Source organism: Blennius ocellaris (assembly GCF_963422515.1).
Source record: "Blennius ocellaris genome assembly, contig: SCAFFOLD_130, whole genome shotgun sequence".
In the NCBI taxonomy this organism is placed as follows: Eukaryota; Metazoa; Chordata; class Actinopteri; order Blenniiformes; family Blenniidae; genus Blennius; species Blennius ocellaris.
Window position 1 is genome coordinate 9 of NW_027662306.1, and position 27,492 is coordinate 27,500.

Consider the following 27,492-nt stretch of genomic DNA (forward strand, 5'->3'; position numbering starts at 1 on the left):
TCCACCCAACACCACCCTGCCTCCACCCAACACCACCCTGTCTCCACCCTGCCTCCACCCAACACCACCCTGCCTCCACCCAACACCACCCTGCCTCCACCCAACACCACCCTGTCTCCACCCTGCCTCCACCCAACACCACCCTGTCTCCACCCAACACCACTCTGCCTCCACCCAACACCACCCTGTCTCCACCCAACACCACGTGCCTCCACCCAACCCCCCCCTGTCTCCACCCTGCCTCCACCCAACACCACCCTGTCTCCACCCAACACCACCCTGCCTCCACCCAACACCACCTGCCACCACCCTGCCTCCACCCAACACCACCCTGTCTCCACCCAACACCACCCTGCCTCCACCCAACACCACCTGCCTCCACCCCCCCCAGGTCTCACCAGGTGTGGCCAGGCGGTCCTGCCAGGTGGGCTTGTAGTCGTCCAGCGTGAGCAGCATGACCCACATGGTGAGGGTGAACATCCCGGCCAGGAACAGGTAGAAGACCAGGTAGAAGAGCAGGATGAGACCTGGGGGGAGGGGGGGAGGGGGGGGGGGGGGGTTATCACATCCAGCAGAACATCCCCTCCTCCTCCTCTCAATGTCCTCTTTATAATCCTCTTGTGCTAAGCCCCGCCCCCTGCTGATGACCTACATCTAGTTTCAATGAAGAGGGGAGGGGGGAGGGGCTTTGATCTGTTCTTTCAGCTCTTCTCTTTGAACTCTGTTGATTCATTATTATTGATCATCTTTGAAACATAATCACTCTCTATCAGCTGTTACCATGGCGATAAGACGTCCTCTTAGACCTCCAGCAGGTCCTTGAAACCTCCTGGACCTCCTCCAGGTCCTTGAAACCTCCTGGACCTCCAGCAGGTCCTTGAAACCTCCTGGAAACTCTGGATTCATTCCAGGACCTTGGTCTACTGATGATCCAATCCATGCCCAGGTTCCTCCAGGTGTTCAAGGGCCCTGGAAGGTCCTGGTCAGTCCTGATCCCCCTCAGACTGATCCTCCATAATCCAGACCTGAAGACTGAACCTGTTAAAGGTTCCTCAGACAAACCTAATGTCATCAAGTGGCTCCTGAGAAACAGATTAACCTGGAAGGACCTGGAGGGGCCTGGAGGGACCTGGAGGGGCCTGGAGGGACCTGGAGGGACCTGGAGGGGTCTGGAGGGACCAGGTTTTGTTCAGCCTGTGATGTTTTGGGTTGTTGGACCTTTTAGTCTCATGGACAAAAACCCTGTACTGTCCCTTTAAGACAGTGTGTGTGTTTGTGTGTGTGTGAGGATTATCGTCCAATCAAACTCATCCGTCTGTTTAATCCAGATTAACACACACTCATCGTTTATTGTGTGTGTGTGTGTGTGTGTGTGTGTGTGTGTGTGTGTGTGTGTGTGTCATGAAGGCCAAACATCCAGCGCCCTGGTGCATGATGGGAGTTATGACATCATCAGAGCGAGTTATGTAAAACCTGTAAACCTTCAGACCACTTTGGTAGAACACACACACACACACACACACACACACACACACACACACACACACACACAGTGATGCTCGCTCGTCCTCTGTCAGCCATATCCTGTGTGAAGGTCACTCTCTATTTATAATCTGAGACTCTTAAAGGAGAACACACCAATTCTTGTGTGTGTGTGTGTGTGTGTGTGTGTGTGTGTGTGTGTGTGTGTGTGTGTGTGTGTGTGTGTGTGTGTGTAGCTAGCTTTCATTATTCACTAGCAAATATTCTGTTAATGACCAAACATGTTTTATATTCGTGTTGTTAGGAAAATATGTTGAAGTTGAATCAATAATCTCGGATTTAAAACACGTTATCCTCCATGATTGTAGTCCTGTAGCTACATGCTACACGCTATCTTCCATGTTTGTAGTCCTGTAGCTACATGCTACACGCTATCTTCCATGTTTGTAGTCCTGTAGCTACATGCTACACGCTATCTTCCATGTTTGTAGTCCTGTAGCTACATGCTATCCTCCATGACTGTAGTCCTGTAGCTACATGCTACACGCTATCCTCCATGATTATAGTCCTGTAGCTAAATGCTACACGCTATCCTCCACGACTGTAGTCCTGTAGCTACATGCTATTCTCCATGATTGTAGTCCTGTAGCTAAATGCTACACGCTATCCTCCATGACTGTAGTCCTGTAGCTACATGCTATCCTCCATGATTGCAGTCCTGTAGCTACATGCTAGCCTCCATGACTGTAGTCCTGTAGCTACATGCTACACGCTATCCTCCATGATTATAGTCCTGTCGCTACATGCTATCTTCCATGACTGTAGTCCTGTAGCTACATGCTACACGCTATCCTCCATGACTGTAGTCCTGTAGCTACATGCTACACGCTATCCTCCATGATTATAGTCCTGTCGCTACATGCTATCCTCCATGACTGTAGTCCTGTAGCTACATGCTAGCCTCCATGATTGTAGTCCTGTAGCTACATGCTACATGCTATCCTCCATGATTGTAGTCCTGTAGCTACATGCTATCCTCCATGATTGTAGTCCTGTAGCTACATGCTATCCTCCATGATTGTAGTCCTGTAGCTACATGCTATCCTCCATGATTATAGTCCTGTAGCTACATGCTAGCCTCCATGATTGTAGTCCTGTAGCTACATGCTACACGCTATCCTCCATGATTATAGTCCTGTCGCTACATGCTACATGCTAGCCTCCATGATTGTAGTCTGGTCAGACTCCAGGTCCTCCCAGGTCACTGGACCCCCCAGGGTCCTGGTTTACAGGACCCTGGGGGGTCCAGTGACCTGGGAGCTTCTTAAATGGAACAAAACAAACTCCGAGCAGCTCGTGTGTGTGTGTGTGTGTGTGTGTGTGTGTGTGTGTGTGTGTGTCGGGGGGTCAGAGACCCGGTATGGGGGGGGGGGGGGGGGGGGGGGTCTGCAGGACCCGGACTCACCCCAGCTCGTGGCGGTCCGGCCCAGCAGCTCGTGAGTTCGCGGGTTCCAGAAGAATTCCCGCCATTCGCTCGAGCCTTTGCGGTCCTCCTCCTTACTGCCGGACATGATGGAGGCGGAGAGGTGGAGGAGGAGGAGGAGAGGAGAGGAGGAGAGGAGGAGAGGAGGAGAGGTGGAGGATGAAGATGGAGGATGAAGATGGAGGGCTGACGGCGCGCGACCTTCCCGCTCTGACGGCTCGAGCCTCCCGCCGCGCGACTTCTCAACCGACGATCGATCAGTGATCGATAGAGAGAGAGAGAGGGAGAGAGAGAGAGAGAGAGAGAGAGAGAGAAAAGAGAGAGAGCAAGAGCGAGATACAGAGAGAGAGAGAGGAGAGAGAGAAAAGAGAGAGAGAGCAGCGCGAGAGGAAAGCGTCACTGCGGTACCCCGTCAACCTATGACGTCACACGCCCAGCAAATCAGAGTTCCTCCCGCTTCCGGTTCCCGCCCACTGCAGGCTGTGTGTGTGTGTGTGTGTGTGTGTCCTCTCTCTCTCTCTCTCCCATGTTGACATGAATTCTAAACTTTCCATCGTTTCCATGGAGACGGACTTCCTGGAATGTCTCGTCTTGTCTTGTTGGACAAACCAAGGTTTTATGTTCTGGTCCGGACCAGGTCTTCCTGGACCAGGTCTTCCTGGACCAGGTCTTCGTCTGGAATGTCCCTCCTCACTCCTGATCTGTCCTTTACCTGAAGCCCTGGATGACATCACAACCTGAGGGAGCTAGGAGGCTTCTAGAGGAGTTAGGAGGCTTCCTGAAGGAGTTAGGAAAGGAGTTAGGAGGCTCGAAAGGAGTTAGGAAAGGTGTTAGGAGGCTTCCTGAAGGAGTTAGGAGGCTTCCTGAAGGAGTTAGGAAAGGAGTTAGGAGGCTCGAAAGGAGTTAGGAAAGGTGTTAGGAGGCTTCCTGAAGGAGTTAGGAGGCTTCCTGAAGGAGTTAGGAAAGGAGTTAGGAGGCTTCTAAAGGAGTTAGGAAAGGTGTTAGGAGGCTTCTAAAGGAGTTAGGAGGCTTCTAAAGGAGTTAGGAGGCTTCTAAAGGAGTTAGGAAAGGTGTTAGGAGGCTTCTAAAGGAGTTAGGAAAGGAGTTAGGAGGCTTCTAAAGGAGTTAGGAAAGGTGTTAGGAGGCTTCTAAAGGAGTTAGGAAAGGAGTTAGGAGGCTCGAAAGGAGTTAGGAAAGGTGTTAGGAGGCTTCCTGAAGGAGTTAGGAAAGGTGTTAGGAGGCTTCCTGAAGGAGTTAGGAAAGGAGTTAGGAGGCTTCTAAAGGAGTTAGGAAAGGTGTTAGGAGGCTTCTAAAGGAGTTAGGAAAGGAGTTAGGAGGCTCGAAAGGAGTTAGGAAAGGTGTTAGGAGGCTTCCTGAAGGAGTTAGGAGGCTTCCTGAAGGAGTTAGGAAAGGAGTTAGGAGGCTCGAAAGGAGTTAGGAAAGGTGTTAGGAGGCTTCCTGAAGGAGTTAGGAGGCTTCCTGAAGGAGTTAGGAAAGGAGTTAGGAGGCTTCTAAAGGAGTTAGGAAAGGTGTTAGGAGGCTTCTAAAGGAGTTAGGAAAGGAGTTAGGAGGCTTCTAAAGGAGTTAGGAAAGGTGTTAGGAGGCTTCTAAAGGAGTTAGGAAAGGAGTTAGGAGGCTCGAAAGGAGTTAGGAAAGGTGTTAGGAGGCTTCCTGAAGGAGTTAGGAAAGGTGTTAGGAGGCTTCCTGAAGGAGTTAGGAAAGGAGTTAGGAGGCTTCTAAAGGAGTTAGGAAAGGTGTTAGGAGGCTTCTAAAGGAGTTAGGAAAGGAGTTAGGAGGCTCGAAAGGAGTTAGGAAAGGTGTTTGGAGGCTTCCTGAAGGAGTTAGGAAAGGAGTTAGGAGGCTTCTAAAGGAGTTAGGAAAGGTGTTAGGAGGCTTCTAAAGGAGTTAGGAAAGGAGTTAGGAGGCTCGAAAGGAGTTAGGAAAGGTGTTAGGAGGCTTCCTGAAGGAGTTAGGAGGCTTCCTGAAGGAGTTAGGAAAGGAGTTAGGAGGCTTCTAAAGGAGTTAGGAAAGGTGTTAGGAGGCTTCCTGAAGGAGTTAGGAAAGGAGTTAGGAGGCTTCTAAAGGAGATAGGAAAGGTGTTAGGAGGCTTCCTGAAGGAGTTAGGAAAGGTGTTAGGAGGCTTCCTGAAGGAGTTAGGAAAGGAGTTAGGAGGCTTCTAAAGGAGATAGGAAAGGTGTTAGGAGGCTTCCTAAAGGAGTTAGGAAAGGTGTTAGGAGGCTTCCTGAAGGAGTTAGGAAAGGTGTTAGGAGGCTTCCTGAAGGAGTTAGGAAAGGAGTTAGGAGGCTCGAAAGGAGTTAGGAAAGGTGTTAGGAGGCTTCCTGAAGGAGTTAGGAGGCTTCCTGAAGGAGTTAGGAAAGGAGTTAGGAGGCTCGAAAGGAGTTAGGAAAGGTGTTAGGAGGCTTCCTGAAGGAGTTAGGAGGCTTCCTGAAGGAGTTAGGAAAGGAGTTAGGAGGCTTCTAAAGGAGTTAGGAAAGGTGTTAGGAGGCTTCTAAAGGAGTTAGGAAAGGAGTTAGGAGGCTTCTAAAGGAGTTAGGAAAGGTGTTAGGAGGCTTCTAAAGGAGTTAGGAAAGGAGTTAGGAGGCTCGAAAGGAGTTAGGAAAGGTGTTAGGAGGCTTCCTGAAGGAGTTAGGAAAGGTGTTAGGAGGCTTCCTGAAGGAGTTAGGAAAGGAGTTAGGAGGCTTCTAAAGGAGTTAGGAAAGGTGTTAGGAGGCTTCTAAAGGAGTTAGGAAAGGAGTTAGGAGGCTCGAAAGGAGTTAGGAAAGGTGTTAGGAGGCTTCCTGAAGGAGTTAGGAGGCTTCCTGAAGGAGTTAGGAAAGGAGTTAGGAGGCTCAAAAGGAGTTAGGAAAGGTGTTAGGAGGCTTCCTGAAGGAGTTAGGAGGCTTCCTGAAGGAGTTAGGAAAGGAGTTAGGAGGCTTCTAAAGGAGTTAGGAAAGGTGTTAGGAGGCTTCTAAAGGAGTTAGGAAAGGAGTTAGGAGGCTTCTAAAGGAGTTAGGAAAGGTGTTAGGAGGCTTCTAAAGGAGTTAGGAAAGGAGTTAGGAGGCTCGAAAGGAGTTAGGAAAGGTGTTAGGAGGCTTCCTGAAGGAGTTAGGAAAGGTGTTAGGAGGCTTCCTGAAGGAGTTAGGAAAGGAGTTAGGAGGCTTCTAAAGGAGTTAGGAAAGGTGTTAGGAGGCTTCTAAAGGAGTTAGGAAAGGAGTTAGGAGGCTCGAAAGGAGTTAGGAAAGGTGTTTGGAGGCTTCCTGAAGGAGTTAGGAAAGGAGTTAGGAGGCTTCTAAAGGAGTTAGGAAAGGTGTTAGGAGGCTTCTAAAGGAGTTAGGAAAGGAGTTAGGAGGCTCGAAAGGAGTTAGGAAAGGTGTTAGGAGGCTTCCTGAAGGAGTTAGGAGGCTTCCTGAAGGAGTTAGGAAAGGAGTTAGGAGGCTTCTAAAGGAGTTAGGAAAGGTGTTAGGAGGCTTCCTGAAGGAGTTAGGAAAGGAGTTAGGAGGCTTCTAAAGGAGATAGGAAAGGTGTTAGGAGGCTTCCTGAAGGAGTTAGGAAAGGTGTTAGGAGGCTTCCTGAAGGAGTTAGGAAAGGAGTTAGGAGGCTTCTAAAGGAGATAGGAAAGGTGTTAGGAGGCTTCCTAAAGGAGTTAGGAAAGGTGTTAGGAGGCTTCCTGAAGGAGTTAGGAAAGGTGTTAGGAGGCTTCCTGAAGGAGTTAGGAAAGGAGTTAGGAGGCTCGAAAGGAGTTAGGAAAGGTGTTAGGAGGCTTCCTGAAGGAGTTAGGAGGCTTCCTGAAGGAGTTAGGAAAGGAGTTAGGAGGCTCGAAAGGAGTTAGGAAAGGTGTTAGGAGGCTTCCTGAAGGAGTTAGGAGGCTTCCTGAAGGAGTTAGGAAAGGAGTTAGGAGGCTTCTAAAGGAGTTAGGAAAGGTGTTAGGAGGCTTCTAAAGGAGTTAGGAAAGGAGTTAGGAGGCTTCTAAAGGAGTTAGGAAAGGTGTTAGGAGGCTTCTAAAGGAGTTAGGAAAGGAGTTAGGAGGCTCGAAAGGAGTTAGGAAAGGTGTTAGGAGGCTTCCTGAAGGAGTTAGGAAAGGTGTTAGGAGGCTTCCTGAAGGAGTTAGGAAAGGAGTTAGGAGGCTTCTAAAGGAGTTAGGAAAGGTGCTAGGAGGCTTCTAAAGGAGTTAGGAAAGGAGTTAGGAGGCTCGAAAGGAGTTAGGAAAGGTGTTAGGAGGCTTCCTGAAGGAGTTAGGAGGCTTCCTGAAGGAGTTAGGAAAGGAGTTAGGAGGCTCAAAAGGAGTTAGGAAAGGTGTTAGGAGGCTTCCTGAAGGAGTTAGGAGGCTTCCTGAAGGAGTTAGGAAAGGAGTTAGGAGGCTTCTAAAGGAGTTAGGAAAGGTGTTAGGAGGCTTCTAAAGGAGTTAGGAAAGGTGTTAGGAGGCTTCTAAAGGAGTTAGGAAAGGAGTTAGGAGGCTCGAAAGGAGTTAGGAAAGGTGTTAGGAGGCTTCCTGAAGGAGTTAGGAAAGGTGTTAGGAGGCTTCCTGAAGGAGTTAGGAAAGGAGTTAGGAGGCTTCTAAAGGAGTTAGGAAAGGTGTTAGGAGGCTTCTAAAGGAGTTAGGAAAGGAGTTAGGAGGCTCGAAAGGAGTTAGGAAAGGTGTTAGGAGGCTTCCTGAAGGAGTTAGGAGGCTTCCTGAAGGAGTTAGGAAAGGAGTTAGGAGGCTTCTAAAGGAGTTAGGAAAGGTGTTAGGAGGCTTCCTGAAGGAGTTAGGAAAGGAGTTAGGAGGCTTCTAAAGGAGATAGGAAAGGTGTTAGGAGGCTTCCTGAAGGAGTTAGGAAAGGTGTTAGGAGGCTTCCTGAAGGAGTTAGGAAAGGAGTTAGGAGGCTTCTAAAGGAGATAGGAAAGGTGTTAGGAGGCTTCCTAAAGGAGTTAGGAAAGGTGTTAGGAGGCTTCCTGAAGGAGTTAGGAAAGGTGTTAGGAGGCTTCCTGAAGGAGTTAGGAAAGGAGTTAGGAGGCCTCCTAAAGGAAGCATCAGTGTTTCCTAGGCTGAAGGAGACTAAAGGAAGCGACCAGCCTCCTTTCCTCACTTCTTGAGTCCTCACTCCTTGAGGACCCGTCCTCCACTCAAACAGTCCCGGGCTTCAGTCCACGTCCACAGAGGACATGAGGACATTTCAGACCCGGTCCGTCTTCAGACCTGGTCCGTCTTCAGACCGCCGGTCTGGACCACAGGATCCCTGAAGACCTGGTCTTCTAGTCCTTGAAGTCCACCTGGACCCAGACGAAGCGGCTTCAGGCCCCGCCCCCTTCCCCCCCAGAACCAATCAGAACACAGGAACGTAGACTTGGGACTTCCTGGACCACATGAAGAGGACCTGAACCGTCTGGAGGTCCTGGTTCTACTCAGACCTGCTGCCACAGACCGGACCCGGTCCGGTCCTGGACCCTGGGACAGGAAGTGGACAAAGGAAGGAGACGAGGTTTCAAAGAGCTTTTATCCTGCGTTACCATGACGACAGGGTCAAACCCAGACCCCCACCCGGACCCTGTCTGGGTGCTGGTTCTACCTGGAGGTCCGGGTCCAGGACCAGGTCCTGGGCTGCCAGGACTCAAGACCAGCGGCTCTGGATTCTGGACCTGGCTTTGGGTCTGGCCCCTGGTCCTGGAGACCCGGGTCCACCGGTTGAACCTGGAACCAGGTCTGGAACCACATTCTGAACCTGGGACCGGTTTCAGGTTCCAGCTCTGGAGTTCAGGTTCTGGTTCAGGTTCAAGAACCGAAACCAGCTCATCAACCTGGTTCTGGTCTTCATCTGGAACCAGGTTGAAGAGGTCCTGAACCAGGACCGGCTTCAGAGCCAGACCCTGAAACCAGGTTAGTTTTAAGGAACCGGGTCCAGGACCTGGGACCCACAGCAGAGCCAGACCCCCGACGGTCCAGGGGACCGGGTCCAGGACTTCACAGCACAAAGGTTCTTTACAAGAGGGTCCAGACAAGACCTGGACCCGGGTCAGTTCTACAGTCCAGAGAAGAGGGTCCAAGCAGTCTAGACAGGAACCAGAGAATCCCTACCCCCCCTACCAGAACCAGGGTCAGAACCCTGACCCACAATAGGTCCGTCTGGTCCTGGTCCTGGTTCTGGTTCTGCAGGTCCTCCTCTGACCTGGTTCTGGTTTCACTGAACCTCCAATCTGTCTGGACCCAGTTCTAAAAACGGGTCCTCCAGGAGACCGGGTTCAGGTGAGAACTGGTCCTGGTCCATCAGAAGTGGACGTGTCCCGGGTGTGGCTCCTGTCCCGGTCCTCCTGAGGACACGTCCTGGACCAGGTCCCGGCCAAGCCCCCGGCCCAGTTGGTAGTTCTGGGTCAAGTGGTCCTGGGTCCAGGCGGGTCTGGAGAGCAGCTGGTCCAGGTGGGGCCCCGGGGGCCGGTTCAGGACCGGGTAGGGGCCCGGGATGGGTTCTCGGTCCAGCATCAGGTGTCCGGTGGCCCGGTGGGACCCGTCGGGTCCAAAGGGGGACACGGTCAGTAAGGATGGGTCCCGGTCCAGGGTCTGCAGGGGGTCCATCTGGTACAGCTGCTTCTTATGGACCTGGTGGTCCTGGTGGACCTGGTGGTCCTGGTGGTCCAGTTGGGGGTGGCAAAGCTGCTTCTTGTGTATGTGGAGGTGGTCCTGGTGGTCCTGGTGGACCTGGGGGTCCAGCTGCTTCTTCTGGTTCTGAATGTTCATCTGGACCTGGAACTGTGGTCTCTTCTGGTTCTGGGAGTCCGGCTCATGCGGGTCCATGTGGGGAGGCTGGTACTGTACTTTCTTCTGGTTCTGGTCCTGGTCTTTGTCCTGGGGGTCCATTTGGACCAGCCTGGGGTTCTGCTGCTGGTCCGGCTGCTTCCTGTGGCTCTGGTCCGGGTCCTGGTCCTGCTGGTCCTCCAGGTCCATCTGGGCGTGGAACTGCTGCTTCTTCTGGCTCTGGATCTGGTTGTGGACCTGGTTCTTGATGTCCTTCCAGTGCCGGCCCCGGAGGACCGGCTCCAGGTCCAGGCAGCGCTGGCAGACCTCCTTCCCCGGGACGGTCTGGACCAGGACCTGGACCCCCAGCTGTCTCCAGATGGCCTCCTTCTCGGCGCCGGACCAGGGACGTCTCTGGACCTTCTTGGGGACCATAGGGACTGAAAGACAGAGGGACAGGTGAACTACAGAGACCACAATGGACCGGATCGGGCTGGGGGGGGGGGGGGGGGACCCACCTGAGACCGGGGTCTGCAGTCTGGAGTCTGGGGGGACCAGGGGCGGTCTGGAGCTGGTCTTCAACTGGACTGTGGGGACAGACGGGGGTGAGACAGAGACAGTGACAGGACAAGATGAAAGGACTCTGGGGGGGTTCAGGACTCTGGGGGGGGTTTAGGACTCTCGGGGGGGGGGTCAGGACTCTCGGGGGGGGCTCAGGACTCTCGGGGGGGGGTCAGGACTCTGGGGGGGGGTCAGGACACTGGGGGGGTTCAGGGCTCTGGGGGGGTTCAGGACTCTGGGGGGGTTCAGGACTCTGGGGGGGGGGTCAGGACTCTCGGGGGGGTTCAGGACTCTCGGGGGGGTTCAGGGCTCTGGGGGGGTTCAGGACTCTGGGGGGGGTTCAGGACTCTCGGGGGGGTTCAGGACTCTGGGGGGGGTCAGGACACTGGGGGGGTTCAGGACTCTCGGGGGGGTTCAGGGCTCTGGGGGGGTTCAGGACTCTCGGGGGGGTCAGGACTCTCGGGGGGGTTCAGGACTCTCGGGGGGGTTCAGGACTCTGGGGGGGGGGTCAGGACTCTGGGGGGGTTCAGGACTCACCCTGGGCTCTGAAGTCCTTGTCGGTCCTGAGCTGGACCCCTCGTCTCTTCAGTCTCTCTGGTCCTTCTGGATCACCTGGAACCACAACAGAGACCAGGTGACTCGGTTCTTCTCAGGCGTCCTGAGGAGGACCCGGAGCCGGACCTTGTCTGGGTACCTTTGTCTGGACCGGGGTCCTGCAGGCCCAGGTGGTCCCACTCCCTGCCCAGCATGTGGTAGAAGTCGGTGGTCTTGGCGGCGGACTCCCAGTCCCCGTCCTGCAGGTTCTCTCCGATGGCGATCTCGCAGATGGTCTTGAGCGTGGTCTTCACGGCCAGGGGGGGCCGGGTCCACCGGAACCCCGAGGCCTTCCGGGCCGCCGACAGGGCCAGGCCGAGGTGGCCCGGGGCCAGGAGGTCCTGGAGGGTCTGGATCCCGGAGTCCAGGGACTTGGCGGCCAGGAGCAGGCGGCCCAGTTCCCGCAGCTTCTGGCTCACGTAGTCGTACCGCTTCTGGTTCCCGTTCTGGTTCCCGTTCTGGTTCCGGTCCTGGTTCCCATCCTGGTTCCCGTCCTGGTTCCGGTCCTGGTTCCCATCCTGGTTCCCGTCCTGGTTCCTGTCCTGGTTCCTGTCCTGGTTCCGGTCCTGGTTCCCCATCAGCTTGTTCCCGTACTTACAGATCAGCCAGTCAGATTTGACCTGGACACAGAGGGGCGGGGTTAACAGAGGGGCGGGGCCAGGTGGACACAGAGGGGCGGGGCTAACAGAGGGGCGGGGTTAACAGAGGGGCGGGGCCAGGTGGACACAGAGGGGCGGAGTTAACAGAGGGGCGGGGTTAACAGAGGGACGGGGCCAGGTGGACACAGAGGGGCAGGGCTAGCAGAGGGGCGGGGCTAGGTGGTCACAGAGGGGCGGGGCTAGCAGATGGGCGGGGCTAGCAGAGGGGCGGGGTTAACAGAGGGGCGGGGCCAGAACCTCCCACCTGGTAGGACACGTTGTCCAGGTTCATGCGGTGCAGGATCTCACTGCAGCTCTCTGACGCCCCGCTGCAGATCGGCAGGAGCCGCGAGGCGGCGGCCTGGACCCTGGCCCGCTTCCTGGGCCGGCCGGACCCAGACCCGGACCCAGACCCAGACCCGGACCCAGACCCAGACCCAGACCCGGACCCAGACCCAGCTTCGGTCCGGTCGGCACCGGGGTCCGGTTCCAACGGCCGCTTGCTGCCAGACGGGGCGGCGTCCTCCGAGGTGCTGCCGTCTGCAGACTCACTGCTGGACTTGTGGGCGGAGTCGGTGCTGCAGGAGTCGGAGGGTCGGGAGGAGGAGGAGGTGCAGGAGGAGGAGGAGGAGGTGCAGGAGGAGGAGGAGGAGGAGGAGGAGGTGCAGGAGGAGGAGGACTCGGCGGCTAGCTTGCGGCGGCAGGACGCCTGGTGCTTCCACAGGTCGGCCCTCAGGAAGAAGCCCAGGCACAGAGGACAAGGCAGGTAGTTCCTGGCGTCCACTTCCTCTGACGGCTGGCGGGACGGAACGATCTCACCACGGCCCTGACGGATCACCTGGGGACAGACGTCCTTTAGGACCCAGAGACACCAGAGACACCAAACAAACACCACGGTACCAAACACCACGGTACCAAACAAACATCACGACACCAAACAAACACCACGGTACCAAACAAACACCACGATACCAAACAAACACCACGATACCAAACAAACACCACGATACCAAACAAACACCACGGTACCAAACAAACACCACGACACCAAACAAACACCACGGTACCAAACAAACACCACGGTACCAAACACCACGGTACCAAACAAACACCACGGTACCAAACAAACACCACGGTACCAAACACCACGATACCAAACAAACACCACGATACCAAACAAACACCACGGTACCAAACAAACACCACGGTACCAAACAAACACCACGATACCAAACAAACACCACGATACCAAACAAACACCACGATACCAAACAAACACCACGGTACCAAACAAACATCACGACACCAAACAAACACCACGGTACCAAACAAACACCACGATACCAAACAAACACCACGGTACCAAACAAACACCACGGTACCAAACAAACACCACGATACCAAACAAACACCACGATACCAAACAAACACCACGACACCAAACAAACACCACGGTACCAAACAAACACCACGGTACCAAACAAACACCACGGTACCTAACAAACACCACGATACCAAACAAACACCACGGTACCAAACAAACACCACGGTACCAAACAAACACCACGGTACCAAACAAACACCACGATACCAAACAAACACCACGATACCAAACAAACACCACGGTACCAAACAAACACCACGACACCAAACAAACACCACGATACCAAACAAACACCACGATACCAAACAAACACCACGGTACCAAACAAACACCACGGTACCAAACAAACACCACGGTACCTAACAAACACCACGGTACCAAACAAACACCACGACACCAAACAAACACCACGGTACCAAACACCACGGTACCAAACAAACACCACGGTACCAAACAAACACCACGATACCAAACAAACACCACGGTACCAAACAAACACCACGGTACCAAACAAACACCACGGTACCAAACAAACACCACGGTACCTAACAAACACCACGACACCAAACAAACACCACGATACCAAACAAACACCACGATACCAAACAAACACCACGATACCAAACAAACACCACGATACCAAACAAACACCACGGTACCAAACAAACACCACGACACCAAACAAACACCACGATACCAAACAAACACCACGATACCAAACAAACACCACGATACCAAACAAACACCACGGTACCAAACAAACATCACGACACCAAACAAACACCACGGTACCAAACAAACACCACGATACCAAACAAACACCACGGTACCAAACAAACACCACGGTACCAAACAAACACCACGATACCAAACAAACACCACGACACCAAACAAACACCACGGTACCAAACAAACACCACGGTACCAAACAAACACCACGATACCAAACAAACACCACGGTACCAAACAAACACCACGGTACCAAACAAACACCACGGTACCTAACAAACACCACGATACCAAACAAACACCACGGTACCAAACAAACACCACGGTACCAAACAAACACCACGGTACCAAACAAACACCACGATACCAAACAAACACCACGATACCAAACAAACACCACGGTACCAAACAAACACCACGACACCAAACAAACACCACGATACCAAACAAACACCACGATACCAAACAAACACCACGGTACCAAACAAACACCACGGTACCAAACAAACACCACGGTACCTAACAAACACCACGGTACCAAACAAACACCACGACACCAAACAAACACCACGGTACCAAACACCACGGTACCAAACAAACACCACGGTACCAAACAAACACCACGATACCAAACAAACACCACGGTACCAAACAAACACCACGGTACCAAACAAACACCACGGTACCAAACAAACACCACGGTACCTAACAAACACCACGACACCAAACAAACACCACGGTACCAAACAAACACCACGACACCAAACAAACACCACGGTACCTAACAAACACCACGACACCAAACAAACACCACGACACCAAACAAACACCACGACACCAAACAAACACCACGGTACCAAACAAACACCACGGTACCAAACAAACACCACGGTACCTAACAAACATCACGGTACCAAACAAACACCACGGTACCAAACAAACACCACGGTACCAAACAAACACCACGGTACCAAACAAACACCACGGTACCAAACAAACACCACGGTACCAAACAAACACCACGACACCAAACAAACACCACGACACCAAACAAACACCACGATACCAAACAAACACCACGGTACCAAACAAACACCACGATACCAAACAAACACCACGGTACCAAACAAACACCACGGTACCTAACAAACACCACGGTACCAAACAAACACCACGGTACCTAACAAACACCACGGTACCAAACAAACACCACGGTACCAAACAAACACCACGGTACCAAACAAACACCACGGTACCTAACAAACACCACGGTACCAAACAAACACCACGATACCAAACAAACACCACGGTACCAAACAAACACCACGGTACCAAACAAACACCACGGTACCTAACAAACACCACGATACCAAACAAACACCACGATACCAAACAAACACCACGGTACCTAACAAACACCACGGTACCAAACAAACACCACGGTACCTAACAAACACCACGGTACCAAACAAACACCACGATACCAAACAAACACCACGGTACCAAACAAACACCACGGTACCAAACAAACACCACGGTACCTAACAAACACCACGGTACCTAACAAACACCACGGTACCAAACAAACACCACGGTACCTAACAAACACCACGGTACCAAACAAACACCACGATACCAAACAAACACCACGGTACCAAACAAACACCACGGTACCAAACAAACACCACGGTACCTAACAAACACCACGATACCAAACAAACACCACGGTACCAAACAAACACCACGGTACCAAACAAACACCACGGTACCAAACAAACACCACGATACCAAACAAACACCACGATACCAAACAAACACCACGGTACCAAACAAACACCACGGTACCAAACAAACACCACGGTACCTAACAAACACCACGATACCAAACAAACACCACGGTACCAAACAAACACCACGGTACCAAACAAACACCACGATACCAAACAAACACCACGGTACCAAACAAACACCACGGTACCAAACAAACACCACGATACCAAACAAACACCACGGTACCTAACAAACACCACGGTACCAAACAAACACCACGGTACCTAACAAACACCACGGTACCAAACAAACACCACGATACCAAACAAACACCACGGTACCAAACAAACACCACGGTACCAAACAAACACCACGGTACCTAACAAACACCACGATACCAAACAAACACCACGGTACCAAACAAACACCACGGTACCAAACAAACACCACGGTACCAAACAAACACCACGATACCAAACAAACACCACGATACCAAACAAACACCACGGTACCAAACAAACACCACGACACCAAACAAACACCACGATACCAAACAAACACCACGATACCAAACAAACACCACGGTACCAAACAAACACCACGGTACCAAACAAACACCACGGTACCTAACAAACACCACGGTACCAAACAAACACCACGACACCAAACAAACACCACGGTACCAAACACCACGGTACCAAACAAACACCACGGTACCAAACAAACACCACGATACCAAACAAACACCACGGTACCAAACAAACACCACGGTACCAAACAAACACCACGGTACCAAACAAACACCACGGTACCTAACAAACACCACGACACCAAACAAACACCACGGTACCAAACAAACACCACGACACCAAACAAACACCACGGTACCTAACAAACACCACGACACCAAACAAACACCACGACACCAAACAAACACCACGACACCAAACAAACACCACGGTACCAAACAAACACCACGGTACCAAACAAACACCACGGTACCTAACAAACATCACGGTACCAAACAAACACCACGGTACCAAACAAACACCACGGTACCAAACAAACACCACGGTACCAAACAAACACCACGACACCAAACAAACACCACGACACCAAACAAACACCACGATACCAAACAAACACCACGGTACCAAACAAACACCACGATACCAAACAAACACCACGGTACCAAACAAACACCACGGTACCTAACAAACACCACGGTACCAAACAAACACCACGGTACCTAACAAACACCACGGTACCAAACAAACACCACGGTACCAAACAAACACCACGGCACCTAACAAACACCACGACACCAAACAAACACCACGACACCAAACAAACACCACGACACCAAACAAACACCACGATACCAAACAAACACCACGGTACCAAACAAACACCACGGTACCAAACAAACACCACGGTACCAAACAAACACCACGGTACCTAACAAACACCACGGTACCTAACAAACACCACGACACCAAACAAACACCACGGTACCAAACAAACACCACGGTACCAAACAAACACCACGACACCAAACAAACACCACGGTACCTAACAAACACCACGACACCAAACAAACACCACGACACCAAACAAACACCACGGTACCAAACAAACACCACGGTACCAAACACCACGGTACCAAACAAACACCACGGTACCAAACAAACACCACGGTACCAAACGGGTGGAGGTCCTGGTGGAGGTCCAGGTGGTGCCCCGTCTCCCCAGGTGTGTCACTGACCTCGATGTTGTGCAGGTAGTTGCCGCGGCAACGCAGGTGTTCCAGCAGCAGCTGGCGCTGCTTGGACCCGGGCGGCAGGACGCTGGCGGCGACCACTTCCTGTTGGTCGGCGTGTTTCCTGAGCATGTGGCGGGCGATCTTCACCTGCGGCCGGCGGCAGAACACGCAGTAGTGCTTCTTGTCCCAGCGCCGCCGGCCGCCGCTCCACGCCGTCTTCACCGTCACGCCCTCGCGCTTCTCCTCCGCCGCGCCGCCGCGCCTCTTGGGCTTCTGGCCCCGCCTCTTCTCCGAGGGGCCCCGCCTCTTCCCGCGCTGTGGCCGCTGGGCCCGCTTGGCGGCGGCGCGGCGCCGGGGTGGCGGCCCCGTGGCTGGCTTCATAGGCTCCGCCTCCCTCTGGTCCCCCCCCACTGGCTCCGCCCCCTCCGGGACCGCCGACCGGCCCGAGGCGTGTGCGGCGCTCGGCTGCTCGTCGTCGTCAACCGTCTCCATGACGACCTGCCCACCAGACAGGAAGTAAACAAGGAGAATACATAAAGTAAACAAGGAGAATATACAAAGTAAACAAGAAGAATATACAAAGTAAACAAGGAGAATATACAAAGTAAACAAGGAGAATATATATATATATAAAGTAAACAAGGAGAATATACAAAGTAAACAAGGAGAATATATCAAGTAAACAAGGAGATTATATAAAGTAAACAGAGACACTATATATAAAGTAAACAAGGAGAATATATATAAAGTAAACAGAGACACTATATATAAAGTAAACAAGGAGAATATATATAAAGTAAACAAGGAGAATATATATAAAGTAAACAAGGAGAATATATATAAAGTAAACAAGGAGAATATATATAAAGTAAACAGAGACACTATATATATAAACAAGGAGAATATATATAAAGTAAACAAGGAGAATATATATAAAGTAAACAAGGAGAATATATATAAAGTAAACAAGGAGAATATATATAAAGTAAACAGAGACACTATATATAAAGTAAACAAGGAGAATATATATAAAGTAAACAAGGAGAATATATATAAAGTAAACAAGGAGAATATATATAAAGTAAACAAGGAGAATATATATAAAGTAAACAAGGAGAATATATATAAAGTAAACAGAGACACTATATATAAAGTAAACAAGGAGAATATATATAAAGTAAACAAGGAGAATATATATAAAGTAAACAGAGACACTATATATATAAACAAGGAGAATATATATATATAAACAAGGAGAATATATATAAAGTAAACAAGGAGAATATATATAAAGTAAACAAGGAGAATATATATAAAGTAAACAAGGAGAATATATATATATAAACAAGGAGAATATATATAAAGTAAACAAGGAGAATATATATATATAAACAAGGAGAATATATATAAAGTAAACAAGGATAATATATATAAAGTAAACAAGGATAATATATATAAAGTAAACAAGGAGAATATATATAAAGTAAACAAGGAGAATATATATAAAGTAAACAAGGAGAATATATATAAAGTAAACAGACACTATATATATAAACAAGGAGCCTAAACGAGACGTGGTTTGTTTACAGACACAGAAGCTAGCAGCTAGCAGCGCCGCTAACGTGCAGCGGAGGAGAACCAGGAGGAGAACCAGGAGGAGAACCAGGAGGAGAACCAGGAGGAGAACCGGAGCGGACCGGAACCGAGCAGCGACGGACCGAGGACCGGCGGCAGACCGCAGACCCGCAGACCCGCAGACCCGGTCCCTGCACGGCCGGTATGTAGCTCACCTGCTAACAGCTAGCTGCTCTTCTCTGCGGCTGCTGCGGCTTCTTCTGCGGCCTTAAAGAGCAGGACGAGCCGCCAGCGGCCCCCAGCGGCCCCGGGAGGTACTGCACCACCACCACCACCACGGAGCGCCCCCAGCGGCCCCGGGAGGTACTGCACCACCACCACCACGGAGCGTGTTCTGTTACCTGTTTTGTTCCAGGTACTAGAACCTTACTAGGACTTTACTCAACGTGCTTCATTACGAAGCTCCCAGAGCCTGAAGGGATCCACTGAGGAGAACCTGCAGAACCAGGCCCAGAGGAGGAGAACCTACAGAACCAACCTGCAGAACCAGGCTCTGAGGAGGAACCTGCAGAACCAGGCTCTGAGGAGGAGAACCTGCAGAACCAACCTGCAGAACCAGGCTCTGAGGAGGAGGAACCTGCAGAACCAGGCTCAGAGGAGGAACCTACAGAACCAGGCTCTGAGGAGGAACCTGCAGAACCAGGCTCTGAGGAGGAGAACCTGCAGAACCAACCTGCAGAACCAGGCTCAGAGGAGGAACCTGCAGAACCAGGCTCTGAGGAGGAACCTACAGAACCAGGCTCAGAGGAGGAGGAACCTACAGAACCAGGCTCAGAGGAGGAACCTACAGAACCAACCTACAGAACCAGGCTCTGAGGAGGAGGAACCTGCAGAACCCTGGTTCTGCAGGTTCAATGACAACAGTATGTGTTTCATTCAGCCGCTTTGTTTACAACCTCATCGGGAACGCGCCTTACTCCTCCACGCTCGCTCCTCCCACGTGACGTCACGGCCTCTGATTGGCTGGAAGGGAACCACCCAGACTTTGGCGCGCGTGCGCAGCGTGCGCGGGACCGAGGAAAGTTCAGAGAAGTTTGTTTAACGGATTTAATGCAGAAGGGCTGACAGACAGACAGAGAGACAGAGAGACAGACAGACAGAGAGACAGAGAGACAGACAGACAGAGAGACAGAGAGACAGACGGAGAGACAGACAGACAGAGAGACAGAGAGACAGAGAGACAGACGGAGAGACAGCCAGCACTCTCCAGCTCCACCTCCACCTCCAGCTCCAGCTCCAGCTCCACCTCCACCTCCACCTCCCTCACCGGGAGCACGCAGCGCGCCCCGCCGGGCTGAGGAGCGCCTCCGCCGGCATGAGGCTCCAGTTCGCCCCGCTGAACGTCCCGCTGAGGAGGAGACTGCAGACCGCCGCTGTCCTGCAGTGGGTCTTCTCCTTCCTGGCTCTGGGTAACCTGTCTGTCTGTCTGTCTGTCTGTCTGTCTGTCTCACCTGTCTGTCTGTCTCACCTGTCTGTCTGTCTGTCTGTCTCACCTGTCTGTCTGTCTCACCTGTCTGTCTGTCTGTCTGTCTCACCTGTCTGTCTGTCTGTCTGTCTCTCACCTGTCTGTCTCTCTCCTGTCTGTTTGTCTGTCTCTCACCTGTCTGTCTCTCACCTGTCTGTCTCTCTCCTGTCTGTCTGTCTCTCTCCTGTCTCACCTGTCTGTCTCTCACCTGTCTGTCTCTCCTGTCTGTCTGTCTGTCTGTCTGTCTCCTGCCTGTCTCTCACCCGTCTGTCTCACCTGTCTGTTTCTCACCTGCCTGTCTCTCTCACCTGTCTGTCTCATCTACCTGTGTGTCCCACCTGTCTGTCTCATCTACCTGTGTGTCTCACCTGTCTGTCTCATCTACCTGTGTGTCTCACCTGTCTGTCTCATCTACCTGTGTGTCCCACCTGTCTGTCTCCCAGCTCAGTGCTGTCTTGCTGCCTTCGTCCTGCTGGCTCTCTCTGATTGGTGGCTGCTGGCTCTGCTGTATGCTGGTTGGCTGTGGCTGGACGGGGACACGCCCACCAGCGGGGGTCGGAGGTCACAGTGGGTCAGGAGCTGGCTGGTGTGGGACTACTTCAGGGATTACTTCCCCCTGAAGGTACTGGAACTGTAATCTAACTGGTACTGGAACTGGTACTGGAACTGTAATCTAACTGGTACTGGAACTGGTACTGGAACTGTAATCTAACTGGTACTGGAACTACTCCTGCTGGTAATGGAACTGGTAATGTAACTGGTAATGTGGTACTGTAACTGGTAATGTGGTACTGTAACTGGTAATGTAACTGGTAATGTAACTAATCTAACTGGTACTGGAACTACTGCTGCTGGTAATGGAACTGGTACTGTAACTGGTAATGTGGTACTGTAACTGGTAATGTGGTACTGTAACTGGTAATGTAACTGTAATCTAACTGGTACTGGAACTGGTAATGTGGTACTGTAACTAGTAATGTAACTGGTAATGTGGTAATGTAACTGGTAATGTAACTGTAATCTAACTGGTACTGGAACTGGTAATGTGGTACTGTAACTGGTAATGTAACTGGTAATGTAACTGGTAATGTGGTAATGTGGTAATGTAACTGGTAATGTAACTGGTAATGTAACTGGTAATGTAACTGGTAATGTAACTGGTAATGTGGTAATGTAACTGGTAATGTAACTGGTAATGTAACTGGTAATGTAACTGGTAATGTGGTAATGTAACTGGTAATGTGGTAATGTAACTGGTAATGTAACTGGTAATGTAACTGGTAATGTAACTGGTAATGTAACTGGTACTCTTACTTCTGACTTCAGTTGGTGAAAACCGTTGATTTGGATCCCAAGAAGAACTACATCTTTGGACTCCACCCTCATGGTGAGTCAGAACCGAGTCAGAACCGAGTCAGAACCGAGTCATGTACCCCCCCCCTCCCTGCCCCCCCCCCCCCCCGTCCCAGGCGTCCTGGTTGCCGGGGCGTTTGGATCGTTCTGTACAGAGTCCAGTGGGTTCTCCGCCCAGTTCCCTGGACTCCGCCCCCACCTGCTGATGCTGCCCTTCTGGTTCCGGGTGCCGTTCTTCAGAGACTACATCATGTGTGGAGGTGGGGAGCGCTCCACCCTGTCTCCACCCTGTCTCCACCCTGTCTCTCTCCACCCTGTCTCCACCCTGTCTCCACCCTGTCTCTCTCCACCCTGTCTCCACCCTGTCTCCACCCTCTCTCCACCCTCTCTCTCTCTCCACCCTCTCTCCACCCTCTCCACCCTGTCTCCACCCTCTCCACCCTCTCTCTCTCTCCACCCTCTCTCCACCCTGTCTCCACCCTGTCTCTCTCCACCCTCTCCACCCTCTCTCCACCCTCTCTCTCTCTCCACCCTCTCTCCACCCTCTCCACCCTGTCTCCACCCTCTCCACCCTCTCTCTCTCTCCACCCTCTCTCTCTCTCTCCACCCTCTCTCCACCCTCTCTCTCTCTCTCCACCCTCTCTCTCCACCCTCTCTCTCTCTCCACCCTCTCTCCACCCTCTCTCCACCCTCTCTCTCCACCCTCTCTCTCCACCCTCTCTCCACTCTCTCTCCACCCTCTCTCTCCACCCTCTCTCTCTCTCCACCCTCTCTCTCTCTCCACCCTCTCTCTCTCTCTCCACCCTCTCTCTCCACCCTCTCTCTCCACCCTCTCTCTCCACCCTCTCTCTCTCTCTCCACCCTCTCTCCACCCTCTCTCTCTCTCCACCCTCTCTCTGTCCTCAGTAAACTGAGCTGCAGGAGGATCTGATCTCTGCTCTCTGATTGGCTGCTTTTTATCCACTTATTGACCAATTCTGCTCTTCGGCCAGACGTCCTGTGACCCGTCTGTCTGTCTGTCTGTCTCTCTCTCTCTCTCCCTGTCTGTCTGTCTGTCTGTCTCCCTCTCTCTCCCTGTCTGTCTCTCTCTCTCTGTCTGTCTGTCTCTCTCTCTCTCTCTCTGTCTGTCTCTCTCTCTCTCTCTCTCTCTCCCTCTCTCTCTCTCTCCCTCTCTCCCTGTCTGTCTGTCTGTCTGTCTGTCTCTCTCTCCCTCTCTCCCTGTCTGTCTGTCTGTCTGTCTCTCTCTCTCTCCCTCTCTCCCTGTCTGTCTCTCTCTCTCTGTCTGTCTGTCTCTCTCTCTCTCTCTCTGTCTGTCTCTCTCTCTGTCTCTCTCTCTCTCTCTCCCTCTCTCTCTGTCTCTCTCTCCCTCTCTCCCTGTCTGTCTGTCTGTCTGTCTGTCTGTCTGTCTGTCTCTGTCTCTCTCTCTCTCTCTCCCTGTCTGTCTGTCTCTCTCTCTCTCCCTCTCTCCCTGTCTCTCTCTCTCCCTCTCTCTCTCTCTCTCTCTTTCTCTCTCCCTCCCTCTGTCCCCCCCCCCCGTCCCTCAGGCCTGGTGTCCAGCTGTAAGTCCAGCCTGTCCTACCTGGTGAGTCGTCCTGAGGGGGGGAACGTGGCGGTGGTGGCGGTGGGCGGAGCCTCTGAGGCTCTGGACGCCCGTCCAGGAGCGCTGACCCTGCAGGTGAGGAGAGTCACGCCGTCTGTTTCCACGGCAACGAGGTGCGAACCTGTAGTGTTCCTGTTGGTCCACTAGGTGGTGCTGTTGGCTTTAGCACTGAACACACACACACACACACACACACACACACACACACACACACACTCTCTAGGGACTTGTTTACACTCGTTTCCATGACGACTCTTCAAAAGTTCCACCTTTCAGAAACGTGTGTTCTGTGACCACGAGCTCCGTTGCCATGGAAACGCTACGCTTTCCCACAAAATGCTGTTTTTTTTTTAATTCAGTGGTTTCCGTGGAAACGGGTCAAAACCTGCTGCACGTTACCCAGCATGCACCGCGGCGTCACATAGACACTGACTGGGGGGTTTGTCTTCCAGGTCCAGAACAGGAAGGGCTTCATCAAACTGGCTCTCAAACACGGGTGGGTGGAGCTGGGGGGGCGGGGCTCCGGGGGGCGGGGCTTCAGGTGAGGTGACCCTGTGTGTTTCTGCAGAGCTCAGCTGGTTCCGGTTTTTTCTTTTGGAGAGAACGAGCTGTTTGACCAGGTGGAGAATCCAACTGGTTCTCCTCTGAGGAGGCTGCAGGTCAGAGGTCACACTCTCACTAACCAGCAACTGACCAGCAACTAACCAGCAACAACTCACTAACCAGCAACCGACCAGCAACCGACCAGCAACAACTCACTAACCAGCAACTGACCAGCAACAACTCACTAACCAGCAACTGACCAGCAACAACTCACTAACCCACCAGCAACCGACCAACAAGCAGCAACCCACTAACCGATTAACTAAGTATGTGGTAGTGAGTGGTAAGCAGTCACTAGGTATGTGGTAACCAGTGGTAAGCAGTCACTAGGTGTGTGGTAACCAGTGGTAAGCAGTGGTAACCAGTGGTAAGCAGTCACTAGGTGTGTGGTAACCAGTGGTAAGCAGTCACTAGGTATGTGGTAACCAGTGGTAAGCAGTCACTAGGTGTGTGGTAACCAGTGGTAAGCAGTCACTAGGTGTGTGGTAACCAGTGGTAACCAGTCACTAGGTATGTGGTAACCAGTGGTAAGCAGTCACTAGGTGTGTGGTAACCAGTGGTAAGCAGTGGTAACCAGTGGTAAGCAGTCACTAGGTGTGTGGTAACCAGTGGTAACCAGTGCGTCCACAGAACCGGCTGCAGAGCATCATGGGAGTCTCGGTTCCGTTGTTCCACGCCAGAGGAGTTTTCCAGTACAGCTTCGGCCTGATGCCCTACAGACGTACAGTCAGCACCGTCGGTACGGCGTGTCCTCCTGTCTCTCTGTCCTCCTGTCTCTCTGTGTCTCTGTCCTCGTGTCTCTCTGTGTCTCTGTCCTCCTGTCTCTCTGTGTCTCTGTCCTCGTGTCTCTCTGTGTCTCTGTCCTCATGTGTCCTCATGTCTCCCATGTCTCAGTGGGGAGGCCCATCCCGGTGACCCAGACTCCGTCCCCCAGCAGTGAGGACATCCAGCGTCTCCACTCAGTTTACCTGCAGAGTCTCACTGAACTCTTTGAGGACAACAAACACAAGTATGGAGTCCAGGACCACCGACACCTGGACCTCATGTGAACACCTGGACCACACCTGGACCACACCTGGACCACACCTGGACCACACCTGGACCACACCTGGACACCTGGACCACACCTGGACACCTGCACCACACCTGCACCACACCTGGACCACACCTGGACCACACCTGGACACCTGGACCACACCTGGACCACACCTGGACCACACCTGGACCACACCTGGCCACCTGGACCACACCTGGACACCTGGACCACACCTGGACACCTGGACCACACCTGGACCACACCTGGACCACACCTGGACACCTGGACCACACCTGGACACCTGGACCACACCTGGACACCTGGACCACACCTGGACACCTGGACCACACCTGGCCACCTGGACCACACCTGGACCACACCTGGACCACACCTGGACCACACCTGGACACCTGGACCACACCTGGACACCTGGACCACACCTGGACCACACCTGGACACCTGGACCAGACACCGGACACCTGGACGTCCAAGTTCATCGGTTCACCTGGAGACATGAGACACCTGAAGGCCTCGCCAAGCAGGATGCTAACGATGCTAATGATGCTAATGCTGCTAACGCTGCTAATGATGCCAACATTGCTATCGATGCTAATGATGCTAACAGGTTAAACAGGAATGTAATTATTCAGTTTTTTGTGGAGGACGTAGGGACGTAGGGACGTCTCGATTTCTTTTTGACTGACGGGCGCCGGCTGTGACATCATCGGAGATGCTGCTACCTGATTGGCCGACGTGAAGCGGAGGCTGTTTGGACTCTTTTTGCTCCTGGAAGCCGAGCAGCTGGTTGACAGGAGGACCTGGTCCTGGTCCTGGTCCCAGCAGGGGGCTCCGGCTCAGGAGGACCTGGTCCCAGCAGGGGGCGCCGGCTCACCTGGTACAATAAACATCCCTGGCTACTGAACGTGTGGATTCATGTTGTCATCATGGGGGGGGGGGGGGGGGGGTGTGGCACAATATTTCATCATGACTGAGAATCAAACTGCTGAGGACACGGCCTTGAGGACACGGCCTTGAGGACACCCTGCCTTGAGGACAGGGCCTTGAGGACACCCTGTCTTGAGGACAACCTGCCTTTTCAATATCCAAAAATACCACGACTTCGTTTTCTTACTGAACCTTTATTATTTCCTGCTCTTGGCCTTGTGGGGGGACACAAACGTCCACTAGGGACACAAACGTCCACTAGGGACACAAACGTCCCCTGGGGGACAAACGTCCACTGAGTTTATTTTGAAAATCTGATGCTGCAGAAAAACTGACTATGCTTCAAAGTCCGACACGTGACCAGCGTGTCCCACACTGATCATTTATACATTATAAAGTGTAAAACAGGTGGAGCAGGATGCCTCCGTCACTGATGGAGGCCGGGGAACACTGCTTCACTGACTGGAGGTGAGGTGAGGAGGGTGGAGGTGAGGTGAGGAGGGGGGAGGTGAGGTAAGGAGGGTGGAGGTGAGGTGAGGGGTGGAGGACGATGTCTCAGTGTCTTGTCAGCTGGTCAGTCTTTTATTAAAGTCTCTGTAAACAACAACAGGAGTTCAGCTCCGCCCCCTCTGCTCCTCCTCCTCTGGCTCCTGCTCCTCCTCCTGCTGCTCCTCCTCCTCTGGCTCCTGCTCCTCCTCCTCTGGCTCCTCCTCCATCAACACCTCCCGTTTGATCTTCACCGGCGTGCTCGACTTGCGCCTCTTCGCCGTCCTGTGTGTTTGGTCGCCTGTCGCCATGGCAACGGTGGGGCGACGGAGGAGGCGGGCATTGGTGGGGATGAAGAGCGGGGGAGGGGGTGAGGGGCGGGGCCGGTCGGGGGTCCGGGGCGGGGGAGGGGGCCGGTCCGGGGACGGCCCCGCCCCCCGGGGGGGCGTGTGCAGGCGGGGGTTGGGGTTGGCGCTGTGGCGGTTGCGGCTCCGCAGAGAACTGAACGTCATGACGCAACCCGACACCGTGCAGCCATGTTTGATCTGCAGGTGGACCGCGTTGTAGTGGATCTTCAGGGTGCCTGGGGGGGGAGGGGGGGGGGGTGAACCAGGATGAACCAGGACCAGGAACTGACCATTCCTATTAGTGACTATTGATAAGGTATCATATCGGTATCGGTACCGATATGATACCAATACTGATCCTGATATCGACACCAGTATCTGTACTGACATCCGTATCAGGATCAGTATCGGTATCAGGATCAGTATCGGTATCGGTATCAGGATCAGTATCGTATCGGTATCAAGATCAGTATTGGTATCGGGATCGGTATCAGGATCAGTATCGGTATGGGGGGTATGGGGATCAGTATCGGGATCGGTATCAGGATCAGTATCGGTATCAGTATCGGTATCGAGATCAGTATTGTATCGGGATCAGTATCGGTATAAGGATCAGTATCGGTAGCGGGATCAGTATCGATATCAGGATCAGTATTGGTATCGGGATCGGTATCGGGATCAGTATCGGGATCAGTATTGGTATCAGGATCAGTATCGGGATCAGTATCGGTATAAGGATCAGTATCGATATCAGGATCAGTATTGGTATCGGGATCAGTATCGGTATCGGGATCAGTATTGGTATCAGGATCAGTATTGGTATCGGGATCAGTATCGGTATCGGGATCAGTATTGGTATCAGGATCAGTATCGGGATCAGTATCGGGATTGGGATCAGTATTGGTATCAGGAT

General features: G+C 52.4%; 3 protein-coding genes across 4 annotated transcripts; 1 reads left to right on the forward strand and 2 right to left on the reverse strand.

Moving 5' to 3' along the window:
* Window positions 1–398: 398 nt before the first annotated feature.
* Window positions 399–3,782, reverse strand: LOC308147886 (sodium/potassium-transporting ATPase subunit beta-2-like; the record flags this gene model as incomplete). Its single annotated transcript, XM_080521266.1, has 2 exons — window positions 2,948–3,782; window positions 399–527 (listed from the first exon to the last, which is right to left on the reverse strand). Coding segments are annotated over exons 1-2 (235 nt in total), but the record flags the coding sequence as incomplete, so codon positions are not given.
* Window positions 3,783–8,272: 4,490 nt separating this feature from the next.
* Window positions 8,273–18,942, reverse strand: LOC308147888 (uncharacterized protein). The gene is made up of 7 exons (XM_080521267.1): window positions 18,900–18,942; window positions 17,113–17,607; window positions 11,730–12,302; window positions 10,927–11,446; window positions 10,770–10,844; window positions 10,190–10,258; window positions 8,273–10,111 (listed from the first exon to the last, which is right to left on the reverse strand). The coding sequence occupies exons 2-7, from the start codon at window positions 17,599–17,601 to the stop codon at window positions 9,207–9,209; spliced, it is 2,631 nt and encodes an 876-aa protein (XP_080377393.1). The 5' UTR covers window positions 17,602–17,607; window positions 18,900–18,942; the 3' UTR covers window positions 8,273–9,206.
* An 835-nt stretch (window positions 18,943–19,777) lies between these two features.
* Window positions 19,778–24,818, forward strand: mogat3a (monoacylglycerol O-acyltransferase 3a). Of its 2 annotated transcripts, XM_080521258.1 has the most exons (9): window positions 19,778–20,153; window positions 20,653–20,831; window positions 21,536–21,596; window positions 21,679–21,822; window positions 23,107–23,237; window positions 23,615–23,658; window positions 23,731–23,821; window positions 24,396–24,504; window positions 24,660–24,818. In XM_080521258.1, the coding sequence occupies exons 1-9, from the start codon at window positions 20,060–20,062 to the stop codon at window positions 24,812–24,814; spliced, it is 1,008 nt and encodes a 335-aa protein (XP_080377384.1). In that variant the 5' UTR covers window positions 19,778–20,059; the 3' UTR covers window positions 24,815–24,818. The 2 variants fall into 2 exon arrangements, with proteins under 2 accessions (XP_080377384.1, XP_080377385.1); XM_080521259.1 differs by lacking the exons at window positions 23,615–23,658; window positions 23,731–23,821.
* Window positions 24,819–27,492: the final 2,674 nt, after the last annotated feature.